Raw genomic sequence first — 21,488 nt, 5'->3', positions numbered from 1 at the left:
GCACACAAATCAAAATCAGTGACCTCGTGCCCTGTGTACCTGAGCACTTAGAACCATAGAGTTGTAGAGTCATAAGAACCATAGAGTTGTAGAGTCGTAAGGGACTCCAACCCCCTGCAATGCATTTCTTTCATTCCTTTTAGGTTTGCTACCCTTACATTAAATTCATTCACTTCCGTTGTGAAGAAAGGATGACATTTCCACTCCATCTTCCTTTTATCATTCATTCTGTTAATACATTTTTACAATCACCCACTACAGCTCAGAACATTCATTTGGAGGCCTAGCAGGCCTGTGGTAATTTTGTTCTGGAACTGTAAAAATGACCATAAAAAGTAGGAGGAGGAGAAACTAGAAACGCTCCTTCACAGATCGCTGTCATTTATGGACGTTCTGTGAACTTCTTTGTATGTTGTGGTTGCAAGAGTCATCACGTGACCAAAGACAAAGAGGAATGGTTGGCAGAGCATTTGGTGTGAATTGGATTCAAGTGCCTTGGACTTCCGCCTGGTATATGTCCCAAGGTAATCCAATTTGTGGGTCTTCAAAAGGCAACATACAAAGCAGCTCACACACTTGGAAAGAAAGAAGGACCTGAGTGACTAATGGCTCTGGAGAAGAACAGATCTTAAACTTCATTTTGGATATGTGTATTTACAATTTAGGGCTGCCATGCGTCTAGATTTTCTCTGCTATTACAGGGATTTCAAAGGCGAAATTGATGACTTGGAGGGCATATCTGAAAGGCAGTGCTTTTTTCTGGTTCTTAGTCAACTCAATCAAAAAATTGTTGTTTTTTGGCGTTTTTGTACAGAAACACACAACAATTTTGGGGTCTTCTTAAAAATAAATAAATTGGGGTGTCCTGGTTTTTACTTTTTGAAATATGGCAACCCTAATACCGTATTGCACGGTGTTATATAAAAGGTAGTGAGTTTCACAAAATAATAACAAATTCACAAATAGAAAAGCTCAAAAAGGCAAATTTTATTTAAGATGATTATCATCATCATCTCCTTAATTTGCATCAGTTTTCTTAGAATTCATGCTCCTGGTTCCTTGATAAGTCAGCTCTGTTTATCAAGCAAAGATTAAGGAGTAAAGATTAAGTGTAAAAGAAAGTCTCTATACCTAATATTAGTAGCCTTAAGTCTACTGTGGATTCGCCTTCCTTTCACAGGATGCTTTGGCAGGAAGTGCTGAACTGAGCCATGCTTCATATTGCAAAGAGAACAGGTGGCAGATTTACACACTGCTTGCCGGTCATAAATGTCCTTCCTACAGAGTGGTCCACCATGGAACGTGTCAAGTGGGTTGGTATCCGTTTATATGCAACTCAATATGCCACAGTCATTCAGCCACTGAGTCACATACCTTTTTTAGAATGATTCCAGGCCTTTGCATTTAGGTTGGAGAGATGAAGTTAAAAAGGTCACTTTCCTGATTATCCACTAAATGCATATTTTAGCCAGTTTAACACACAGAGGTTAACCAAGTATTTCCTTTTGGGCAGGGAGGTTTCTAATAAAAGGAAGCAAAATTGTGGAAGGAAGCATTAAGTTTCTCTTTGTTTTTGTGTGCAGGAGATTCAGTAAAACCCTTACATCCAGTGAGAGTCTTATGGAAACTTAATGACTAACAGATTCACAGTGTGGTCCTATATTTGTCTGCTGAAAAGTAAGTCCCATTGAGTTCAATAGGGCTTACTCCCAGATAAGTGGGACTGCAGGATCGCTTCATTCAATCTGTTAAATCTTCAATGTGCCATAAAATTGTATTGATGTCATGTTTTCTACATTTTGGCTCTGTAGATTTACTGCTGCCTCTTACGTTTCATGGACATTGCTTACCACTTCTTTCCCTCTCTCCCTCAGTATTTATGTATGTATGTTTTACCCAGCTAGATGAAAAGATTTCTGCCTTAGGGTGTTCCTTCCTGTGCAGTTTTCAAACCTGTACTCAGTTGTTCTTGTGCTGTTTTAAAAACCATTTCAGTTGCTTTTAAGGGTGTCTGTAAATCCCCTTGGGACATATATATGAAAAGCGCTTCACAAATTAATGATAATGATGGTTATGATGCAGTATAATATGGGTTCTAGTCTACAAAAGTTTGTGCATAGTGGAACCATTTAGCAGAGGTGTGTGTGTGTGTGTGTGTGTGTGTGTGTGTGTGTGTATATATATATACTGTATATATGAAAGTCTACATTCTCATGCATTTCCATAGGCATATGATTGGCCACTTTGGGAATAGGATTTTGGACTAGATGGGCCTTTAGCCTGATCCAGAAGTGAGGAGAGAACAGGAATATAAAAAAGAAAATTTTAAAAAAATTCCTTCCAGTAGCACCTTAGAGAACAACTAAGTTTGTTATTGGTATGAGCTTTCGTGTGCATGCAGGCACGCCAGGCACTCCTGAAGACAGGGGTGCCCGGCGTGCTCTGGTCCATGGGGTCACGAAGAGTCGGACACGACTAAACGACTAAACAACAACACAACACAAGGTAATAATTCTTTGACTATTTTTTTTCAGTGTTGTTAAAACTTTTTTTAAAAAGAGAGTTGTTCACTGAATCTATGGGTGGGTGGGAGTTGCTTAGATAAGGAAAACCTCTCAAATATTGCATTGGTTCCCCAGGAATTTCCTTTGCTATCCAAATTCTCTCTTTATTACCTTGTAATATTGGGACAACTTTTTAAATATGTGATGCATCACGATGCAATTGCAAATCAGGAGTGTCCAGGCCTTTCTTTGTAGATGTATATAACATCAGTCTGGACAATCTGGGTTGTTTTTCCCCTGTGCTGTTTCCTTTTAATGTAAAGCAATGTTGATTCAGGGGGTTTCTTGGTGCCGAAAACAAGGAAGGAGCCCCCACACGGGCCTGAAATACTAGGGTTTTAGTGCTCTGAACAGGTAGAGTTTAATATTTTGCACTAAGCAGTATTCTATGTGTGTACATATTAATGTATATGTTCAGGGAAGTTTTTAATGTGTGACATCTTAGTGTATTTTTGGTCTTTGTGGAAGCCGCCCAGAGTGGCTGAGGAAACCCAGACAGATGGGCGGGGTACAAATAATAAATTATTAGTAGTAGTAGTAGTAGTAGTAGTAGTAGTAGTAGTATAATACATATAATACATTACCCATAAAACTACAAGAAAGGGATTTTCCTGCTCCCCTACCATTTTAAAAGAAGCCTCAATATTTCAAGAATCCCTGCACCCATTTGTCTAAGTTCTGTAAGCTTCACCCATTCAGAAACATTATGTATTATGCTTGCGTTTTCCATTTGCTTTTGCAAAAAAAGAAGAAAATGTTATTGGTGATTGATTCTTCCATTATAGGCAATTGAGAAGTCACCAGAAATTGTACCAAAGAAGGGCTCAGATGCAAACCACACTGTCCGTCTGAACCTTCAAAACCAGGTGAATTGCCCACTCCTAATACTTGTAGAGATGGATAAATCCATGTATATAAGTATATAATATATAACTGCCTTGTATACTATTCAGCATATAAAGGAGCTGAAACATATACATGCATGACAGGACAAAGGAGACTAAGGGTAAAGGTTAATTAACTCCAAATTCCAGCAGCTCAACTGTGAAAACTGAGCAAGTTTGGAAGCAGGAATATTTTTCATTTACTATGGCTATGGCCTCTGAGCATCAAGGGGCATGTACAGCTAAACAAATAAGAATGATTGTGCATTTCAGGTGCAAATTAAATCAAAGATCTTCCACATTACCTTCTAAGATGTTTCCAGCCAAACCCCCCCCCCCCAAAAAAAACTGGTTGTTTCCTTGGGTCACAGAAATGGAGGAACTTAACGATTACCTGTGATCTTCCCACTAAATGACACATTTCCTCTAATTAGTTTTGTGGTCTAAATTTGGAGTAGCAGGAATGTGTACCAGATTTACTTTCTCCCATATTGGATCCCAAAATAGAAACTGTACTCCAAGGATGGTCAAACTCTAACCAAGAGCTACTAAAAATCACAGTACTCTGTCTGCTATGTTCAAACTGAAAACTGCTTCTCCTCGCTTCCATGTACACACACAATATGATCTCAGATCCCACCCAATGGTAGATTATCCATTGAGGAAAAATCTCCTATTAATACCCATTGAAGAAAGATCAATTGCTCACCCAGACTATTAGTGAGCAGTCATCTTAAAATGGGATAGTAAACTCTTTCTTCACCTTTCGAGAGGGAATTCTCATTACACTGTCATGTCAAACCTCATAACCAAGAACAGAAAGGCTGCATCACCATTTGGTGCGCAAAATGTCAAGGAACCGGGCTGCTTTGCACATGACTAAATTCCTTTATGAAAGGAATGTCTGCATAGGAACGTGAATGAATCCCACAAAGAGATCATCAAGTGGGATGATTGCACAAGTCTGTAGCTGGGGAACAACGATTCTAATTAAAGTATACATCTGCAGGGAAGCCAGGCCAATTGTGGCTTCCTCATAGGCATACATGCAGCAATGACAGGTGTTCTACACATGGGATTCACACAAATGCCTACATGGAAGATGCTTCTATGTAGTACAGGCCTGAACAACAACCATCAACCTGCATGCAGCCCACTACTTTGTGTCTGAAAACCCCCTTACATCTGCTGTTCCAGACAGGCAGGAGAAACAGGAAGTTTCTTCAGCCTCTACTAGACTGCCATTCATGGCTTTGGGGGCCACATTCAACTTGGTGGCGTGCTGCAGTGAGTAGGGACAGGACCTTTGCTGGTGTTGCTTCCTTTCCGAAGGAACCCTTTCTGGAGCCATCGCTGCTCACTTTTGGGTGGGCAAACAAGCCTTACTTTTTCCAAGCCACAATTCTGGCCTAGCTGCAATAATTGCCATCACTTACCAACTCAATGGGGACGCGGGTGGCGCTGTGGGTTAAACCACAGAGCCTAGGACTTGCCGATCAGAAGATTGGCGGTTCGAATCCCCGCAATGGGGTGAGCTCCCGTTGCTCGGTCCCTGCTCCTGCTAACCTAGCAGTTCGAAAGCATGTCAAAGTGCAAGTAGATAAATAGGTACCGCTCCGACGGGAATGTAAACGGCGTTTCCGTGCGCTGCTCTGGTTTGCCAGAAGCAGCTTAGTCATGCTGGCCACATGACCCAGAAGCTGCACGCCGGCTTACTTTTACCAACTCAATATACTTAACAACTCTTTCAATGTACATTTCTGGCATTGCCTTTTAAAATACCAGGTGCCTGCTGATATTTTAAATGATGATGTTTTGAACTGATTTGAGATTATTTTTTTAACTTTTTAAACAATTATTTTAGTAAGTCATGTCCCCCTGCTCTTTTTAAGCTACATACATTCATTAAAAAAAGGTAAAGGACCCCTGACGGTTAAGTCCAGTCGTGAATGACTCTGGGGTTGCGGCGCTCATCTCGCTTTACTGGCCGAGGGAGCCGATGTTTGTCCACAGACAGTTTTTCCAGATCATGTGGCCAGCATGACTAAGCTGCTTCTGGTGAAACCAGAGCAGCACACGGAAATGCTGTTTACTTCTCGCCGGAGCAGTACCTATTTATCTACTTGCACTTTGACGTGCTTTCGAACTGCTAGGTTGGCAGGAGCTGGGACCAAACAACGGGAGCTCACCCAGTCACAAGGATTCGAACCGCCGACCTTCCGATCGGCAAGCCCAAGGCTCAGTGGTTTACACCACAGTGCCACCCACGTCCCACATACATTCATTACCAAACCAATAAATCATGGAAATAGGCCCTAGCTGAAGCCATATTTCAGAGGCTTAAGGACTGTCCTACATTTTGTCCCGTGTAGAAAGGAAGAGATTTTCTGGAGGACTGGAGGAAAGATAAAGGCAGTTAGAAACTAATGTGTTCTTTAATACTGTATCTTTTCATGCAAGACTGCCACTGAATTGAAGGCACAGTCCTAGGATTTCCAATTACTGCATAATGAAACCTAATAAGAATGGCTGTTTTTATCACGTGAAAAATAGAAGCAATTAGCAGATTAGAAAGGCTAGAATGTCAGTTGCCAACTATGTTGTGTGATATTATTCATTAATGTGTATTTGTTTAATCTTCAGTGGGCTCATAGAATTGTGTCAAGGTATTGGAACCACATTCACTTTTTAAAATTTTGGCATACAATTCAATCCAATAAATGAAGCTGGGAAGGAAATGATGTCACCATGCATCAATAGACCATCTTCAATTTAATATAAATGCATGTGGGACCCGGAACAAAATGTTGCCCTCTAACAGGAGTGTAACTGTTCAGAGTTCCAGTGAGACAGCAAACCACTCTTGCAAATAGAGGCGTAAGAACGGCATTTTATTCCCCATCCCATATTAAACATTCCGTACTGAGCATGTTCAGTCCTCATTGGACCATATGGAGTATTCTTACTTTATGCCTTCCATTTCTTTCCTTTGGGGTCCCCCTGATCACATGGATACCCTCTTTCTTGCTTCCCAACAATCCTGTTTTGGCTAGAGTTCAGTTGGCACTCACCACTTGAGTTTGCTGTTAAGAGGGAGAGAGACTTTTGCATATGGGGTTATCTAAAGCTGCAGTCCTAAGACACACTGACTAGGTAGTCATGGGACTTATTTCTGAGTCAATATGCTGAGGGTTACCCCATAAGAAATATTTAACATGCTACTGTTCAAATGGAATGGAAACAGAAAGACAATATGGAAATGGTGCACAGAGAAGCACCTGGCTAAACAAGGAACTGGCTAAACAAACGATCCTTGGCCCTCGAATGTGTGGTGATGAAGTTGCTTGGGAAAAACCAAATGGGTTGGGTCTCAAAAAGCCCACTGCATGAAATAGTGAATAACCTGGGAAAAGATTATACATTCCACACGTTATGTAACTATGCCAATGTTGTTTGTTGTTGTTGTTTAGTCATTTAGTCGTGTCCGACTCTTCGTGACCCCATGGACCAGAGCACGCCAGGCACTCCTGTCTTCCACTGCCTCCCGCAGTTTGGTCAAACTCATGCTGGTAGCTTCGAGAACACTATCCAACCATCTTGTCCTCTGACGTCCCCTTCTCCTTGTGCCCTCCATCTTTCCCAACATCAGGGTCTTTTCCAGGGAGTCTTCTCTTCTCATGAGGTGGCCAAAGTATTAGAGCGTCAGCTTCAGGATCTGTTCTTCCAGTGACCACTCCGGGCTGATTTCCTTCAGAATGGATAGGTTTGATCTTCTTGCAGTCCATGGGACTCTCAAGTGTCTCCTCCAGCACCATAATTCAAAAGCATCAATTCTTCAGTGATCAGCCTTCTTGATGGTCCAGCTCTCACTTCCATACATCACTACTGGGAAAACCATAGCTTTAACTATACGCACATAGTGTAGCCAATTTCTTTTGGAAGATATGCCTGGATAGCTCAGCTGGTTACAGCTTGGTGCTGATAACGTCAAGGTTGCAGGTTTGATCCCCATATGGGACAGCTGCATATTCCTGATCCTCAGCGTCCCTTTCAACTCTACAATTCTATGATTCCAATATGGGTAAGATACCAAAAAGATCAATGACCCATATTCTGCATGGAAGACTTCACATATTTAATGTACCCACTCTCATACCCATGTAAACTTTCTATGGGCCCACTCTAAATGTGCACAAGAACAACAGCGACACATGGAAACCCTGTGGAGCTGAACAGAACCCAGCGGCCCAAAATCAGGGTGAGAAAAAAATCAAGTAAAAATGCTTTAAATCAATTCAGTATCTAAATAATATCCAGGCTCCTGGTTTTATTAACTTTAATCTGTAGGAGACAAAAAAGTAGGTAGAATCTAAAGGAATAGATTTTACCCCAGGGAATAAAGAAGGTCCTATAGTTAATATGCTATGTTAGAACAATGTGCTGTTTGGTTCCTTTTCTCTAGATCTGCTAGGAACTTGTATGTTCTTCAGCAAATCATTTTTATGTTAATTTCAGTTCCTAAGTGGTGAAGTCATAACAATCACACCTACTCTGTCTAACATGCCTACTGACTTGCCTCTTACCCATCTGTTTATATAGCAACTCGTACAACTGCTAGTTGCCTAATAACTACAAGAGCAGTCCTTAAAGCCAATTAATACATTCAATATAATTAAGTAATACTGTCTTGTTGGGATCCAGATTGTGCAGCTTCAGATTTCAGGTGGGGGATTACATGCCTGCATGTTTTCACATGTATAAAACTTCCTGCACAACAAGACCAACATATCTGAGGTAGAGCTGGCCTAGAATCTCTCAAGGGCTAGATACATTAACACACAACATTTTTATTATGCAGGAGATCATATGAACATGCAAAATACCCCACTGCGATCTGGGATACACACGTGATTAACGTGTGTATCCCCTCTTGGACGTTTTTGTTCTTGAAAATTATATATATATTCCCTCTGCCCTACAGATATTGTAGAATCTTCTGTCTACAACCAACAACTTCGCGGAAAGACCAACTTCATATAGGAGTGAAAGGAAATCTTCCAGCCACAGCTGCTGGCCAGAGGACCAAAAGTTGTCAGGAATTTTGCCCCCTCTCTCTTTCTCAGGAAAACTGACAGCCTCTCTCTAGTAATGCCAGAAGGGTCTATTTTAGGGCTGTTTATGAACAATTTGTGCAAAAAAAACCAAACAAACCCATTCCTTTGACTAAAACAATACATATTTTTGTGAGCTCCCACAAATTTTGGGAATACAGAAATGTGCAAACCAACTTACATTCCAGATCTACAGATCAATGGACCCAATAATTCTTTGTGACATCCTGATACCTTCAGTGTTGCATGACATACTCAGCACAGAGTCTTGATTTGAAAGCACGACAGTCTGATTTCTCTGCACTCTCGGCATCTGAACCTAGTTCAAAGCTCAGCCTCCGCGCATCTCACTCTCAGCGAGAGTCTTTAATGACACTTGGAATTTAAGTAAAGCATAAACATTTGTTACCCTGTGCGTTCCCCCCGCCCCCAGGGCCAAAATCATTTCCCAAATGGAAAACACACTGATGGAAAGAAGAAGAAAATCAAGATATTCTAAAATATTCAGTGTAACACAGTCATTTAAAAAACACAATAGAATCACAGAATTGTGGAGTTGGAAGGGACCACAAGGGTCATCTAGTCCAACCCCCTGCAATGCAGGAATCTTTTTGCCCAGGGTGGGGCTTGAACCGAGGACCAAGAGATTAAGAGTCTCATGTTCTACCAACTAAACCAGGCATCCCCAAACTCGGCCCTCCAGATGTTTTTGGGACTACAATTCCCATCATCCCCGACCACTGGTCCTGTTAGCTAGGGATAATGGGAGTTGTAGTCCCAAAACACCTGGAGGGCTGAGTTTGGGGATGCCTGAACTGAACTATCTCAGGCTAATACTATTTTCTGGTGCCCTATTTTTGAACCATTCTCTTAAAACTGAATGAGCCCCAAACTTAATTGGGTCAGGGGGAACAAGAGTGAAAGGATGAAACTGGATTTGTCAGACCCAAATTCAATGTATATTTTCCTTTGGGCATGGCGATACTGGGAAAGTTTTCATTCCAAGTTGTTCAGCTTTGCATGTACTAATTGAGGAACAGTATGTCCATAGCAGAAGGGGCAGGGAGACTCCTTTTCAAAGCCTTAAAACTGCACCTTGCCTGGGACTGGAATGGACAATGGGCAGTAAAAGATGCGGCTATTTTAAAATAATCAAGTATTTAAAAAGCCATGTCCCTCTTCATGCAAAAAGGAGAGCAAGGATCAAGAAGGGAGTTGAAGCTCCCTCTGCTGGCCTCTGCAGGATTTCACATAATTTCAACAGCATATGAAAAGAATATTTCTTAAAAAGCTGAGCACAAAAGAATAAATCCAGATTTCTTTGCTTTTGATAAACACCAGCAGCTTTATTATACAACATGTTCACAAGCCACGTCGCAATATAAACATTCTAGACTAGACATAACACAACCATTCTTCCTTTTCCAAAGTTGGCATGTGACTGAACTTTCTGGAGCAAATGTTATCATCACTAATAAGCTCGCCAGCTTTTTTTCCCCCCTTCAGACCTGAATGTTTCATATGTAATATTCCTGAGAACAGCAAAAAGATGTTCTCCCTAGACACGCAGCATTAAAGCCTAAATTGTATATACGCTTCGTAGCATGGCTGGCCATTTGTGCGATGCAGCTCCCCACGTGGCTGTGTCAATTTCAACCACATCATCACGTGTGCCTGAAAGAGAGATAGTTAAAATCATTGCAACCATGTGGGAAGCTGCTTTGTGTAAATAGCTTTCTGCACAGAGCAGCCTCCAGGTCTTCAGCAGGTGCCATGCCAGAAGGTGAATGTGCGAGTCTGCCCTGCGCTATTCTTAATTAAAACAAACTAGAAACTTCAGGTCAAAGATGTGATTAGTTAGCTCTTTGATTCTGAAGAAGAAGAGTTTGGATTTGATATCCCGCTTATCACTACCCAAAGGAGTCTCAAAGCAGCTAACATTCTCCTTTCCCTTCCTCCCCCACAACAAGCACACTGTGAGGTGAGTGGGGCTGAGAGACTTCAGAGAAGTGTGACTAGACCAAGGTAACCCAGCAGCTGCATGTGGAGGAGCGGGAACGCGAACCCGGTTCCCCAGATTACGAGTCTGTCGCTCTTAACCACTACACCACACTGGTTCACATTCTCTGATTCTCTGAGAATCTGATCCTCTGATTCTCTGACCTATAATCCTCCAAAATCCAAAGCCCTCTGTCAGGTCTGCTCTATTCTTCCTACAAACACATGGGCTTTTGTGTTCTGTATGAAGCTTTCCCCCCAGCTTCCATTTCTCTTCGGCTCTTAACATTCTCAACTCTTACATTCCCAGTCCCTCTACTTATCCTTTTCACAGATTCAAAGAAAGTTCCCACTCTGCCTCCACCTTTCTTCAACAATCTGTCTCAAAATGTCCCCTCTCTCCCTTAACTTAGACCTTCAGTTTCCCAGCTTACATGGCAGATCCAACCCAGCATACAGCTTCTCTCAGGTTGTGAAAGTTTTCTCCAAACTGACCTTTCATTTACCTTCATAGACCCATAATAAGAATAAAATTCTTTACCTCTCTGTGACATCACAATAAGTCAGCCAATAGCTACAAAGTAGGCAGGGAGGTTAAACAGCCAGTTTTCACTCTGTTCATATTAGGTGTGGCAAAATATATGAAATATAATTTGCTCAAAAAGCAGTGCTTAGCAACTGATTGCCTATATACAGCTACAAGCTGGCCTGGGAATACAGTGGTGCCTCGCAAGACGAAATTAATCCGTTCCGTGAGTCTCTTCGTCTTGCGGTTTTTTCGTCTTGCGAAGCACGGCTATTAGCGGCTTAGCGGCTATTAGCGGCTTAGCGGCTATTAGCGGCTTAGCGGCTATTAACGGCTTAGCGGCTATTAACGGCTTAGTGGCTTTAAGAAAAAGGAAACAAACTCGCAAGAACTCGCAAGACGTTTCGTCTTGCGAAGCAAGCCCATAGGGAATTTTGTCTTGCGGAACGACTCAAAAAACGGAAAACCCTTTCGTCTAGTGAGTTTTTCGTCTTACGAGGCATTCGTCTTGCGGGGCACCACTGTAAATGCCACCCTTGTCCATTGGCATACCAAGGCCACTGGCCCAGAGGGGGCACAAAAATCACACCTCTCCATTCTGGCTCGGAGTGGCTAGCAGCATGTCCATTCACATGCTTAGACAGACCAATGGAGGAGGGGGGTCGAAATAAATACAGTGGACCCTCGGGTTATGTTACCTTCAGGTAATGTAATCCTCGGGTTGCAAACACAGTACCTCAGGAAGTGTGTATTTCCAGGTTTTGCCACACATGCATGTGCAGAAGCGCTCAATTGCACTGTACACATGTGCAGAAGGGCGCCTCTGGTTACGAAGTTTTCAGGATGCAGCTGGGCCTCCAGAACAGATCCAGTTCATAACCGGAGGTACCACTGTAAAAAATTGTCCAATGGAACTTAGAGACCAACTAAGGAGGGAGATGTGAGCAGAGCAGGCCCAACCCCAGTGGTCATACAGAGAGTCAGTAGCAGAGTGCAAAAGTTTCTGGTCCATGGTCTCTCGCAGCTTCAGAGGCACCGATACAGCTCTTTGCCAAGGGCGTAAGGGAGCCTAGGTATGCCTCTGCCCTCGCCTAACCTTTCTCTTCCCTGGTTGCTAGTGGCAGTGGCAACCGTGAACATGCACAATAGGAGTAGTGATGTCACTACTGCTAATTACCTGGGTTGGAATAGAAATGTATCATTTTTCCTGTTAGTTCTTCCCTGGCTCAGAATGTAAAGTAACATTCTGCACATGGTTTTCAACTCCTCTTAAAATTCCATCTGCTTCCCAGTGAAGAGCTAGACACCAATGACAACTCAGAGCTACACACACACACACACACACACACACACACACCAGGCATCTTGTTAAGGCTTCAAGAAACAATGCAGTTTCTTCCAAACTACTGCCACAATAGTTTGGCCTTTGAGGGCTTTTGCCTCTGTATGAGCTGCCATTAGCAAAATTAGAGCGAATGTTGATGGGACTACCTGAAAAGCAGAGGTGCTTTTTATGAGCAACAAAAGTTAAAGGTAAAGCAAAAAGGACTACACCATTATTACAAACTGGGAGAGAATTATAGGGAAACAAATGAGCTTTTCCCAAATTCTTGCAAAGAGACCTTGACAAATACAGAGCTGATTCCAAATCAGGGCCCTCATTACACATCACCACTGTCAGCTATGTCTTTCATGTGCAGTAACTGAAGGGGTCGAAAGCAACAGTTCCTCCACAGGAGGAACTGTTGCCTACCTACTGCTTTAAAAATATTGATTATGAAATATATAAAGAACTAAAATGGCATATATCCTTTAAAAATATGCTTATTGATTCCCCATAAGAAGAGAATAAGCAGCATTACGGCGCATGGGCCATGCCAATAGGGCCACTAGAAATCAACCAGACTCTTAAATGTAGATAATGGGCCTGCTCAATTGCTAGTTAAACTCTGTTTTGTCTTTACCTTTATTGGGTGCTGGAGCAGGCCCTACTTGCCCAGTCACGAAACTTTTCAAAGTCTTGTTCCCAAGGATTTACTAAAGAAGCCATTTCCATTTTCGCCAAAATCTTATGCATGGCATGTGTTCAAATACAACATATTTCTGAGGAAGCTCATTTAGAATTGAGCTGAAAGTAGAAGAGTCCTGAGATTTTGTGGAAGACTGATCACTGACCTCAGACACAGGGTTGAACAGATTCTGTGAAAATTATAAATTGCTTGCTACATGCATCAGGGTCATTTAGCTTACCTGAGGCAAACTGCTTTGAAAAACCTCAATAATGGTGTGACAGTGCTATCCAATGAACTGAAATCAATTGGACTCACTCCTAGGAAATTAGAAAGAGGATTGTAACCTGACCGTGGTTTCTTTGTGGCCTCCCACTCAACATCAAACTTCAGTGGCCACGACTGCCAGTATCAGATCATTACAAACAGCCTCAAACTATTTCCTGACGTGGTCATACAAAGCTGCCTTATACCGAGACAGGCAATCTAACTCAGTACGGTCAATTCTGGCTGGTAGCAGCTCTCCAGGGCCTCCGGCAAAAAGTCTAGCCCATCACCTACTGGTTGGTTAGAACGTGGTGCTGATAATGCCAAGGATGCAGGTTTGATCCCCGTATGAGGCAGCCACATATTCCTGCATTTCAGGAGGTTGGACTAGATGGTCCTCAGGGTCTCTTTGAACTCTACAATTTTATGAATCTATGGCCATTTAACTGGAGATGCTGGGAGTTAAACTTCTGCACAAGAAATATGTACTTCACCACTGAGTCAAATCTTCCAAGTGTTCTGTGTGTTCTCAGCACATGAGCCAAGCATGACTGATCTGCTCTAATGTGACAAGATATGAAAAGAACTAAATTATAATTAAAGTCAGGAGAACAGCTTCTCCTTTGGCTGAGGCAGGAAAGAAGTGGGGAGGCTGCAGAAGAGGACGTGGCTTTCTTGGAGGTTGCCCTTTCGGCTTTGCTGTGCATTTGCTTCTTTATCTTGAGCCGTGGAGAGAGGCAAAGGAGATAACCATGGGAAACCTGTGCTTCAATTCTTCTATATAAAGAATGGCCTGTTTTCATCCATGGAGACACTCTGCTCTTATTATCTCGATGAATTAAAGCACCACTGAAGATTTCTTTTTTGTTTTATGTAGTGAGCTCAAACCCAGTCAGTTGCCGAACTTCAATATTTTCCGCAGACACACACGTTACTCTCAGAGCATCCTATTTGCAGGCTTTATTTTGCTATAAATTTGAGTTTAAAATTAAGTTGCACATTTCTGGTAAAACAAAGTGATAAAACTTAATGATCACTGAAACTTTAGTGAAACTGTGTTTTACTAGGTTCACTTCTCTGTTCTCCTGAGATTGTAACAGGGCAGTAAATTGAGAACTGATAGCCTAATTGGCTGAAGACCCTGCTTACCCTTTGGCAGCAGGGCAAGGCTGAAAGATTACAGCACAAAGCTAATTTTATCCTGTCTACAATCAGTGAAAGCAGAGATTAAAAAGACCCATTAGGGTAGTCAGTCAACCTCTTAGACAATGTAAAATTGTTACTTTCACAGAACACTTTCCCTATAACTTTTGTCTAGCTCTGGTTTCAAATGATAATTAATGGACCTTTATCTTTTGAGAGTCTCCAGACCTAGAACAAAAATATTTTCTCTGTGGTGTTTGGTTCAAGTTTACTTTTTCTCAGCAGCTGGTGATGTGGGCGCAGAATTTAGCCACTGCTACTGAGTAGCAACTTTGGGAAAAGGGACCTTCCTAAGCATTATGTTAAGGAGAAGGTAGCAAAGGCAGCTGGTTTAGTGCTGGCCAGCCTGGCTGACTAGCCAATAGCATCTCCCAAGGGCCACTGACATCATTGGTCTGCACCTACATTAGGCAGCGATGGCCAATCAGGAAGCACATACTTGCTTAATCCTTTGATAGCTGCTCCTTTCCTTGGCTCTGCTCAAGCAAGGATGTGGTGTCCACCGTTCCCTCAGTTGCTGCTCAGTGATGGTGGCCAGGAATTGGTTCTACCATGGCAAATATTTAGCCAAGCAAAGTTGATGCAACCACCACTAATTATGACTATGCAGAGAGATGAACTATTCCTCCCTATTGCCCCCAAACATATTTAAATTGTTGCATTTGTATACTGCCCCTTCCTTCTTTCCTCCCTTCCGTCCAATGTCTCAAAGAGCTGTTTTATCCTCATACAATCATGTGTGGTGAGATGTGTGCAAGCACTCTGCGTATGAGAGAGCACTGCCCAAAGGTACATGGAAAACGTTACTGTTAATTGGGCATCTGAAACATTATTTTCCCTCATTCAAAAGATACAATCTTCACTTCGGCGCATTTCCCTTGCTTTTCATTCTATCACAAAGCTGACCAGGAGAGCAGATGCTTTTCCTGGCCTGTAGATGTGAAGATGTACAGGACATGGCAGCAACCTGACTACCTCTACCGGCCCAGTGCTGAGCAAAGGTGCAAAGCTGCCTCCAGCGTCTGGCCTGAAAGCACATTCACAGCACCTAAGACAACCTGCTCCTAACATACATAAACATACATAATAATTCATAAACATTTTTACATGCTCATAGCTTCACCTGTAAGAGGTGCCAAGGCTTGAATGAAATGCAGCAATTAAGGGAAGGGGGAATAATACATTGTAAAATAAGAAATGGAGAACAAGATAGATCAATAAATCTCTTTTCTAATCTACAGAACCCTGAGATAAATCTATTCAGGGTTTTTTTTTTCATTTGGGAAGGAAATGTAGTTCTGTAAACTCCAAATCTGTGTTGCCATTGTTGGGGCCTTCTTCATATGTCAATGTTATATTTTCTACTATTATTGTATTTAAGCTCCCTTTTAGATTTACCCTCTCCACTAAATGCAGACTTGCTCCCTTTTAGATTTACCCCCTCCCCTAAATGCAGGAATGTCTTCAGAAATCTGGTATCCCTTAAATCCTATATTTATAATCAATGCCAATGTTACGTTAAAGACTTGCATAATAACTGCAAAAAAACAAGTTACTGAATCCTTACTTTCCTTCTGTTTGTAAAAAGAAAAGCTATATTAAGAACTTTAGCAACACTGACAAAAATGGAATGGAAAAGGATTTTATGAACAAGGGAGTTTATTTTTTAAAAATGTGTAGATACGCTGAATTAATGCACACCAGCAGGTACTGATGAATTCACTCAACCTTGGCAAGTCTCATGAACACTGGCGCTACTATTTCAGGACTCGTGGCAAACTGATGTCGTCTCAAGGGATTAGCAAATGTGAAATTGCATGAATGTCAGGCAGGGAGGTGGGAGCCCTGCCATAGAGACGAACCAATACAGTCCTGATCCCCTATTGCACATGCTTTCTAAGCATTAGCCAAACTACAGAAGAGGCCAAACTACAGAAAATTAAAAATGGGGGGAAGAAAGAACGTCAAGGGCAATGGAATTATTTATAATACACATGGTTATAAGACAACAAATCCTGCCTGACTAAAACCGGTTTACTAAAATTGAATTCATATGCCTGTACTTCAGCAAAAAAAATTCTGACAGCCCAAAATTGCATTCTCAAAAAAAGTAAGATCACCAAGTTAAAGGCAGTGGCATGATTCAACTTGGGAACTTGCAACTTGCAATACCATATCTTAGACCTTACACTATAACCAGGATATGAGAGAGGTGGATATGGGCAGCAAAACCAAAATAAAGTGGCCCCAGGTAACAGGCTGGGGTTAGATGTGATTCCTAGAATAGCAAATGTTGAAAACTGCTACAGGCACATCTTTTGCACAGGGGAAAACAAAGTTCTGCTGGAATTTCTTTATAGTGAATTTATGCCAGCATGCAGTAATACCTACAAAAGCAAGTTAAGATATTGTTCAAGATTTTCATTATACAGCGGTACCTTAATTATCAAACTTAATCCATTCCAGGAGTCCATTCGACTCCTGAAACCATTTGAAAACCAAGGTGCAGCTTCTGATTGGCTGCAGGAGCTTCCTGCACTCAGTCGGAAGCCGCAAAAGCCACGTCGGACGTTCGGCTTCCAAAAAACGTTTGCAAACCAGAACACACACTTCCAGGTTTGCAGTGTCCGGGAGCCAAGCCGTTCAAGTACCAAGGTACCACTGTACATATAAAGGAGTGGGCAGTAGCTATAAATGTGGATGATGCAAAATGGAAAGATGCCATTACATTACAGAAGAAACAGAAAATTCAGAACAATCATGAACTGGAGCACCAAAAAAATGGCAACAATATCAAATATCGCAAACATACACATACCCATTATGCTAATGCCCTGTTTCCTCCAGCAATGCATAGTCCAAATAAATCTAATGGGTATTCGGCAATAAAATATTTACACATTCCTTCTAGCATGATGCAACACCAGCCCTGCTTCTCTTTAAAGAAACTGCCTTTTCTTGTTCTCTACAGAAGAGTGTTCTCTATTTAGTTCTTACTACCTTCCACTTATGAATATGTATCATCAACACGAAGTAACCAATTTAAAAATATGAACTTCCAAAATAGACACACTAAGTACAGCTTTGGCTGTGTGGGGGGAGGCCTCTTTTTGCTGATGGGCTGGATCTGCTGTCCACAGGCTTTGGGAAGACATGGCTTAAGTTTCAGTTGTGGCTACAGAGTGTGTAGATCAGACAAACAGCAGATTCTAAAAACACAGGATGAGATGCTGTAAGCTGGTTAGGTTGGCTATATTATCTAATTATTGGCTGGCAATCAGCAACCAACACCCACACAATCCAACTGCTGAGCCATCATTGTCAAACCACAGCATGGTTCATGAGAGAGACAATTTTGGATAGTCGTAATTATGAATACATAATGTGGAAAGGTTAAAAGGTAAAATATGAGAAGCTGCCACATAACGAGTCCTTCAACCCAGAACTGTATTTCCTGACAGGCACCATCTATTCAGAGTCACATGCTGGGTCTCTCCATCCGTGTGCCATCACATTTTAAAGCGATTGAATCAGGCACTTTCCATGTGTAGACAGTATGTTATACCACTGAGCTGCAGCCTTTCCTCTGCTGGAAGGCTACTGCAATCAAATAAATGAAAATACCTGCAGAGCACCTATTTCTTCCTCCTTCCTGAGAGTCTTCTCCAGTAGATCTGCATATTCAAAAAAGAAGAAAAAAGAACATCAAGAAAAGGGAAACAATGTGCCTTATGAATTGATGGAAATGAACAGGTACATAAATGCTGCCAAACTTGAACCATCCCCAAACTAAAAGAAATCAGAAAATCAGCCTCATTATCTCACAGGAGGCTAGGATTCAGTAAACAGAGTTTCAAATTAGAGGTACTTATAATTATAAGCCAGATGTGCCACTCACTTGCTCATCAATTGATTCTGAGCAAGTCGCTGATTGAGAAATTGTACCTGTTTCTTCCTTCCCTGCTATTATTCCCAACTACTGGTCCCACTCCTTTAGAAACCTGGCTCAGGTGGTACCCTGTTTCATGGGCATCTTTGCCACGCCACCTCAGCAAATGTAACAGCCCTGTACAGTACTTCTCTTTCTTAAGATGGGGGAGCAGCAGTGTTGTTCTATGGAGGCTTTGGGGCTTTCTTTCTCATGGACCTTTAAGGCCAAATACACAGTGATATTGTTCCACTGCAAGATGCTTTTTTCCATGATAAAAAGAGCAAAGCAGGGTTATCTTGGCTGATCAGATACTGTGGAGCAGGCCACAAGAGTGGGCCCTGTAGAGACATCAAGCAGCAGGGGAGGGGAGGAAGAGGGGAGGGGCAAGTAAAAGATGAAGGCCTCCAGACATTGCAAAAATATTTGCACAGCTGACGTAAACACCTCATTCTGGGGTAAAAACAAAAGTTATAATTTTCTTCAAAAGTAGTTGAATTATATGTAGAAAGCTAAATATAGGTTGTCAAACGTGTCTCCCCCTAACCAGGAGGGAGGAAAGCATATTTGTCATTTATTTATTTAGATTATTTTAATCCACCAATCCCAGAGGCTGTGTGTAAGCATACATTTCATCACAAAAATATTCAAATTTATATTCTATCCCCCCACAACTAAGTATTAAAATCCATGCCATTTTCTCATTGGGAAGAAAATGGAAGAAAGATTCATTAAATAAGAGCTTGCAAGTCAGAATGTAGAAATTTAGAAACTTCACTTGTGACCAGAGCAGGTCAGCTCTAGCCAGCACGAACAATGGACAGGGATGATGCAATGTTGGAGTAGAACAACATCAGGAGGCCACAGGCTCTCTACCTCTAGCCTACATCATAAAGTGAACTGGCCTACTGAAAAAATGGCTTGGCAGCTCATACAAGTATACTGTGCAGGGAGCTACCACTGGAGAAGAATATAGAACACATTTATGAACACTAGGGATTGCAGTCTATACGGTAAGCTAGCCTTTTGGCATTGGACCACTATGGTTAGAGATAATATCAGGATCCACTATCAAAGATCCTGCGCAGATCATGAAATATTGAGTGACCGAAGCCTGTTATTCTTTCCTTTGAGCTGTTTAACTCTGGGTAAGTGGGATCACATCCTGCAAGCACAAAATGAGCATACTGCAACTATCTTTAAATGTATGGAACACCTCCACTATTTTCCTGGATATCAAAATCCCTAACAGCCCAGCTAAGAACTAACAGCCACAAACTATTAAACACAGGTAATATTTCTGTATATCTGTTGCAGACAGAGTTGAGCGTAAGCATGAGTTCCTTCATCCTCCAAACAAGATTAATATTTAGGAAGGCGCAACAAATTGGTAGGAGTTGAAAAGGACAGCCACTGAACAGGATCTTAAAACATTTGTCAGCACATTCTCCTATTTTATTATACCCATAAAAAGAAAGCACTATCCCTTGCCTGAGCTTAGGCTATTCAAAACAAATCACATGTGCTTCAGCTGGATTTTTTTATATATATATAAATCCCCCTTCCAAATTCACCCAAAATCAACAGCCAATTCTTGTGTGGAAAATACAGGATCATATTTTAAATCATCTTACAATATACACAAAACAGGCCATTGTCTAGCAGACTCCCTTCAGTTACGACTTAACTTGTGAATAATTAAGACACCTAAGCTTCTGCCTTGGTCTGCTGCCACCAATTGGCTAACAGGCTAGCTTAAGATGTTAGCCCAACTGTGGCATCAATCTCCTTCTGATCAGAAATCATGGCAGGAAACTTGTGGGGTAGAATTAAAAACAACATTCCAGAAGAACGGATACCCTTTGTGGTTTGTCTCAGACACTGAAACAACATGACAGTCGGCAGACAAATTCCCAAATACTAAATCAATGAGGTTTTCATATCCCATCATAAGTCTTGACTATGTGGGAAGCTGCTGTACAGGTCACTGAGTGGCTCTATCCCCCCCCCCGCCCCCCTCCAAAGTTCGGTTTTCTGTGAACCTACTATACACAAACAGAGTCAGATGAGCAAACTTAGAGAATGGACTCCTTTATCCTTTATGCCCCGTATGAGAGACACAGATAGGAGCAGTTTGTGCTTTCAGAAAATGGGTTGTTCATTAATATGCTGTAACTTTGATCCAAACTGATTAAGAAGCAGTTCAATTTGGTATCCATAAACCTCATCGCTGAGGCTGCTAAAAATTGTGCCAATTGTGATAGCGTACTTTGTGATGCGGAACAGCTGCTCCCTAGGACCTGAATGGAAAATACTTACCTATTCATTTCGGAAGGGACGCTGAGCAAGCAGTAGCTGGCAACAGACCTGGAATGTATTTCAAACTCAAATTCAGCAGATAAGTCCCTACCCTCTTGCAGCACTTAATCTGGTGCATGTGTTTTAAACAGGCCTCTTTGTACTGGATGAATAAGAAATTATTTCCATTTTATGGTTGCACTGCTCAATTCTTCCTGTGCTGCCAATATGGGAAAATATATGTCCACCTTTAAAGATAGTATATCGTAACATTATCAATCAACATACAGGAGCCCTGAATAAAGCCAAAAGAAAGTAGATGTGGACACATTTTCTTTCTCCCTTATAATTCTGAAACAAGCGTCGTCCGATGAAGCTGAACGGTGGGAGATTCAGGACAAACGGAAGGAAGTACATCTTCACACAGTTCATAGGAAATTATGGAATTTGCTATGACAAGATGGAGTGACGGCCACCAACCTGGGTAGCTTTAAAAGGCGGTTAGTCAAATTGATGGAAGATAAGACACAGAGCCTAGGACTTGCCGATCAGAAGGTTTGTGGTTTGAATCCCCGCGACGGGGTGAGCTCCCGTCGCTCGGTCCCTGCTCCTGCCAACCTAGCAGTTCGAAAGCACGTCAAAGTGCAAGTAGATAAATAGGTACCGCTCCGGCGGGAAGGTAAACGGCGTTTCCGTGTGC

The 21,488-nt window shown here is 41.8% G+C and overlaps 1 protein-coding gene across 6 annotated transcripts in view; it reads right to left on the bottom strand.

Moving 5' to 3' along the window:
* Window positions 1–21,488, bottom strand: part of CEP128 (centrosomal protein 128) — a 190,556-nt gene that overhangs the window by 36,565 nt on the left and 132,503 nt on the right. For all 6 annotated transcript variants that reach the window (XM_077925062.1, XM_028718307.2, XM_028718298.2 and 3 more), the window contains one exon: window positions 18,187–18,236. In XM_077925062.1, the coding sequence (XP_077781188.1) occupies window positions 18,187–18,236 (50 nt within the window). The remainder of the gene's footprint in view (window positions 1–18,186; window positions 18,237–21,488) is intronic.

The sequence above is a fragment of the Podarcis muralis genome, chromosome 1 (genome assembly GCF_964188315.1).
Source record: "Podarcis muralis chromosome 1, rPodMur119.hap1.1, whole genome shotgun sequence".
Taxonomy (NCBI): Eukaryota; Metazoa; Chordata; class Lepidosauria; order Squamata; family Lacertidae; genus Podarcis; species Podarcis muralis.
The sequence above is the reverse complement of the archived record's forward strand: the minus strand, read 5'-3'. Positions and strand labels throughout refer to the sequence as shown.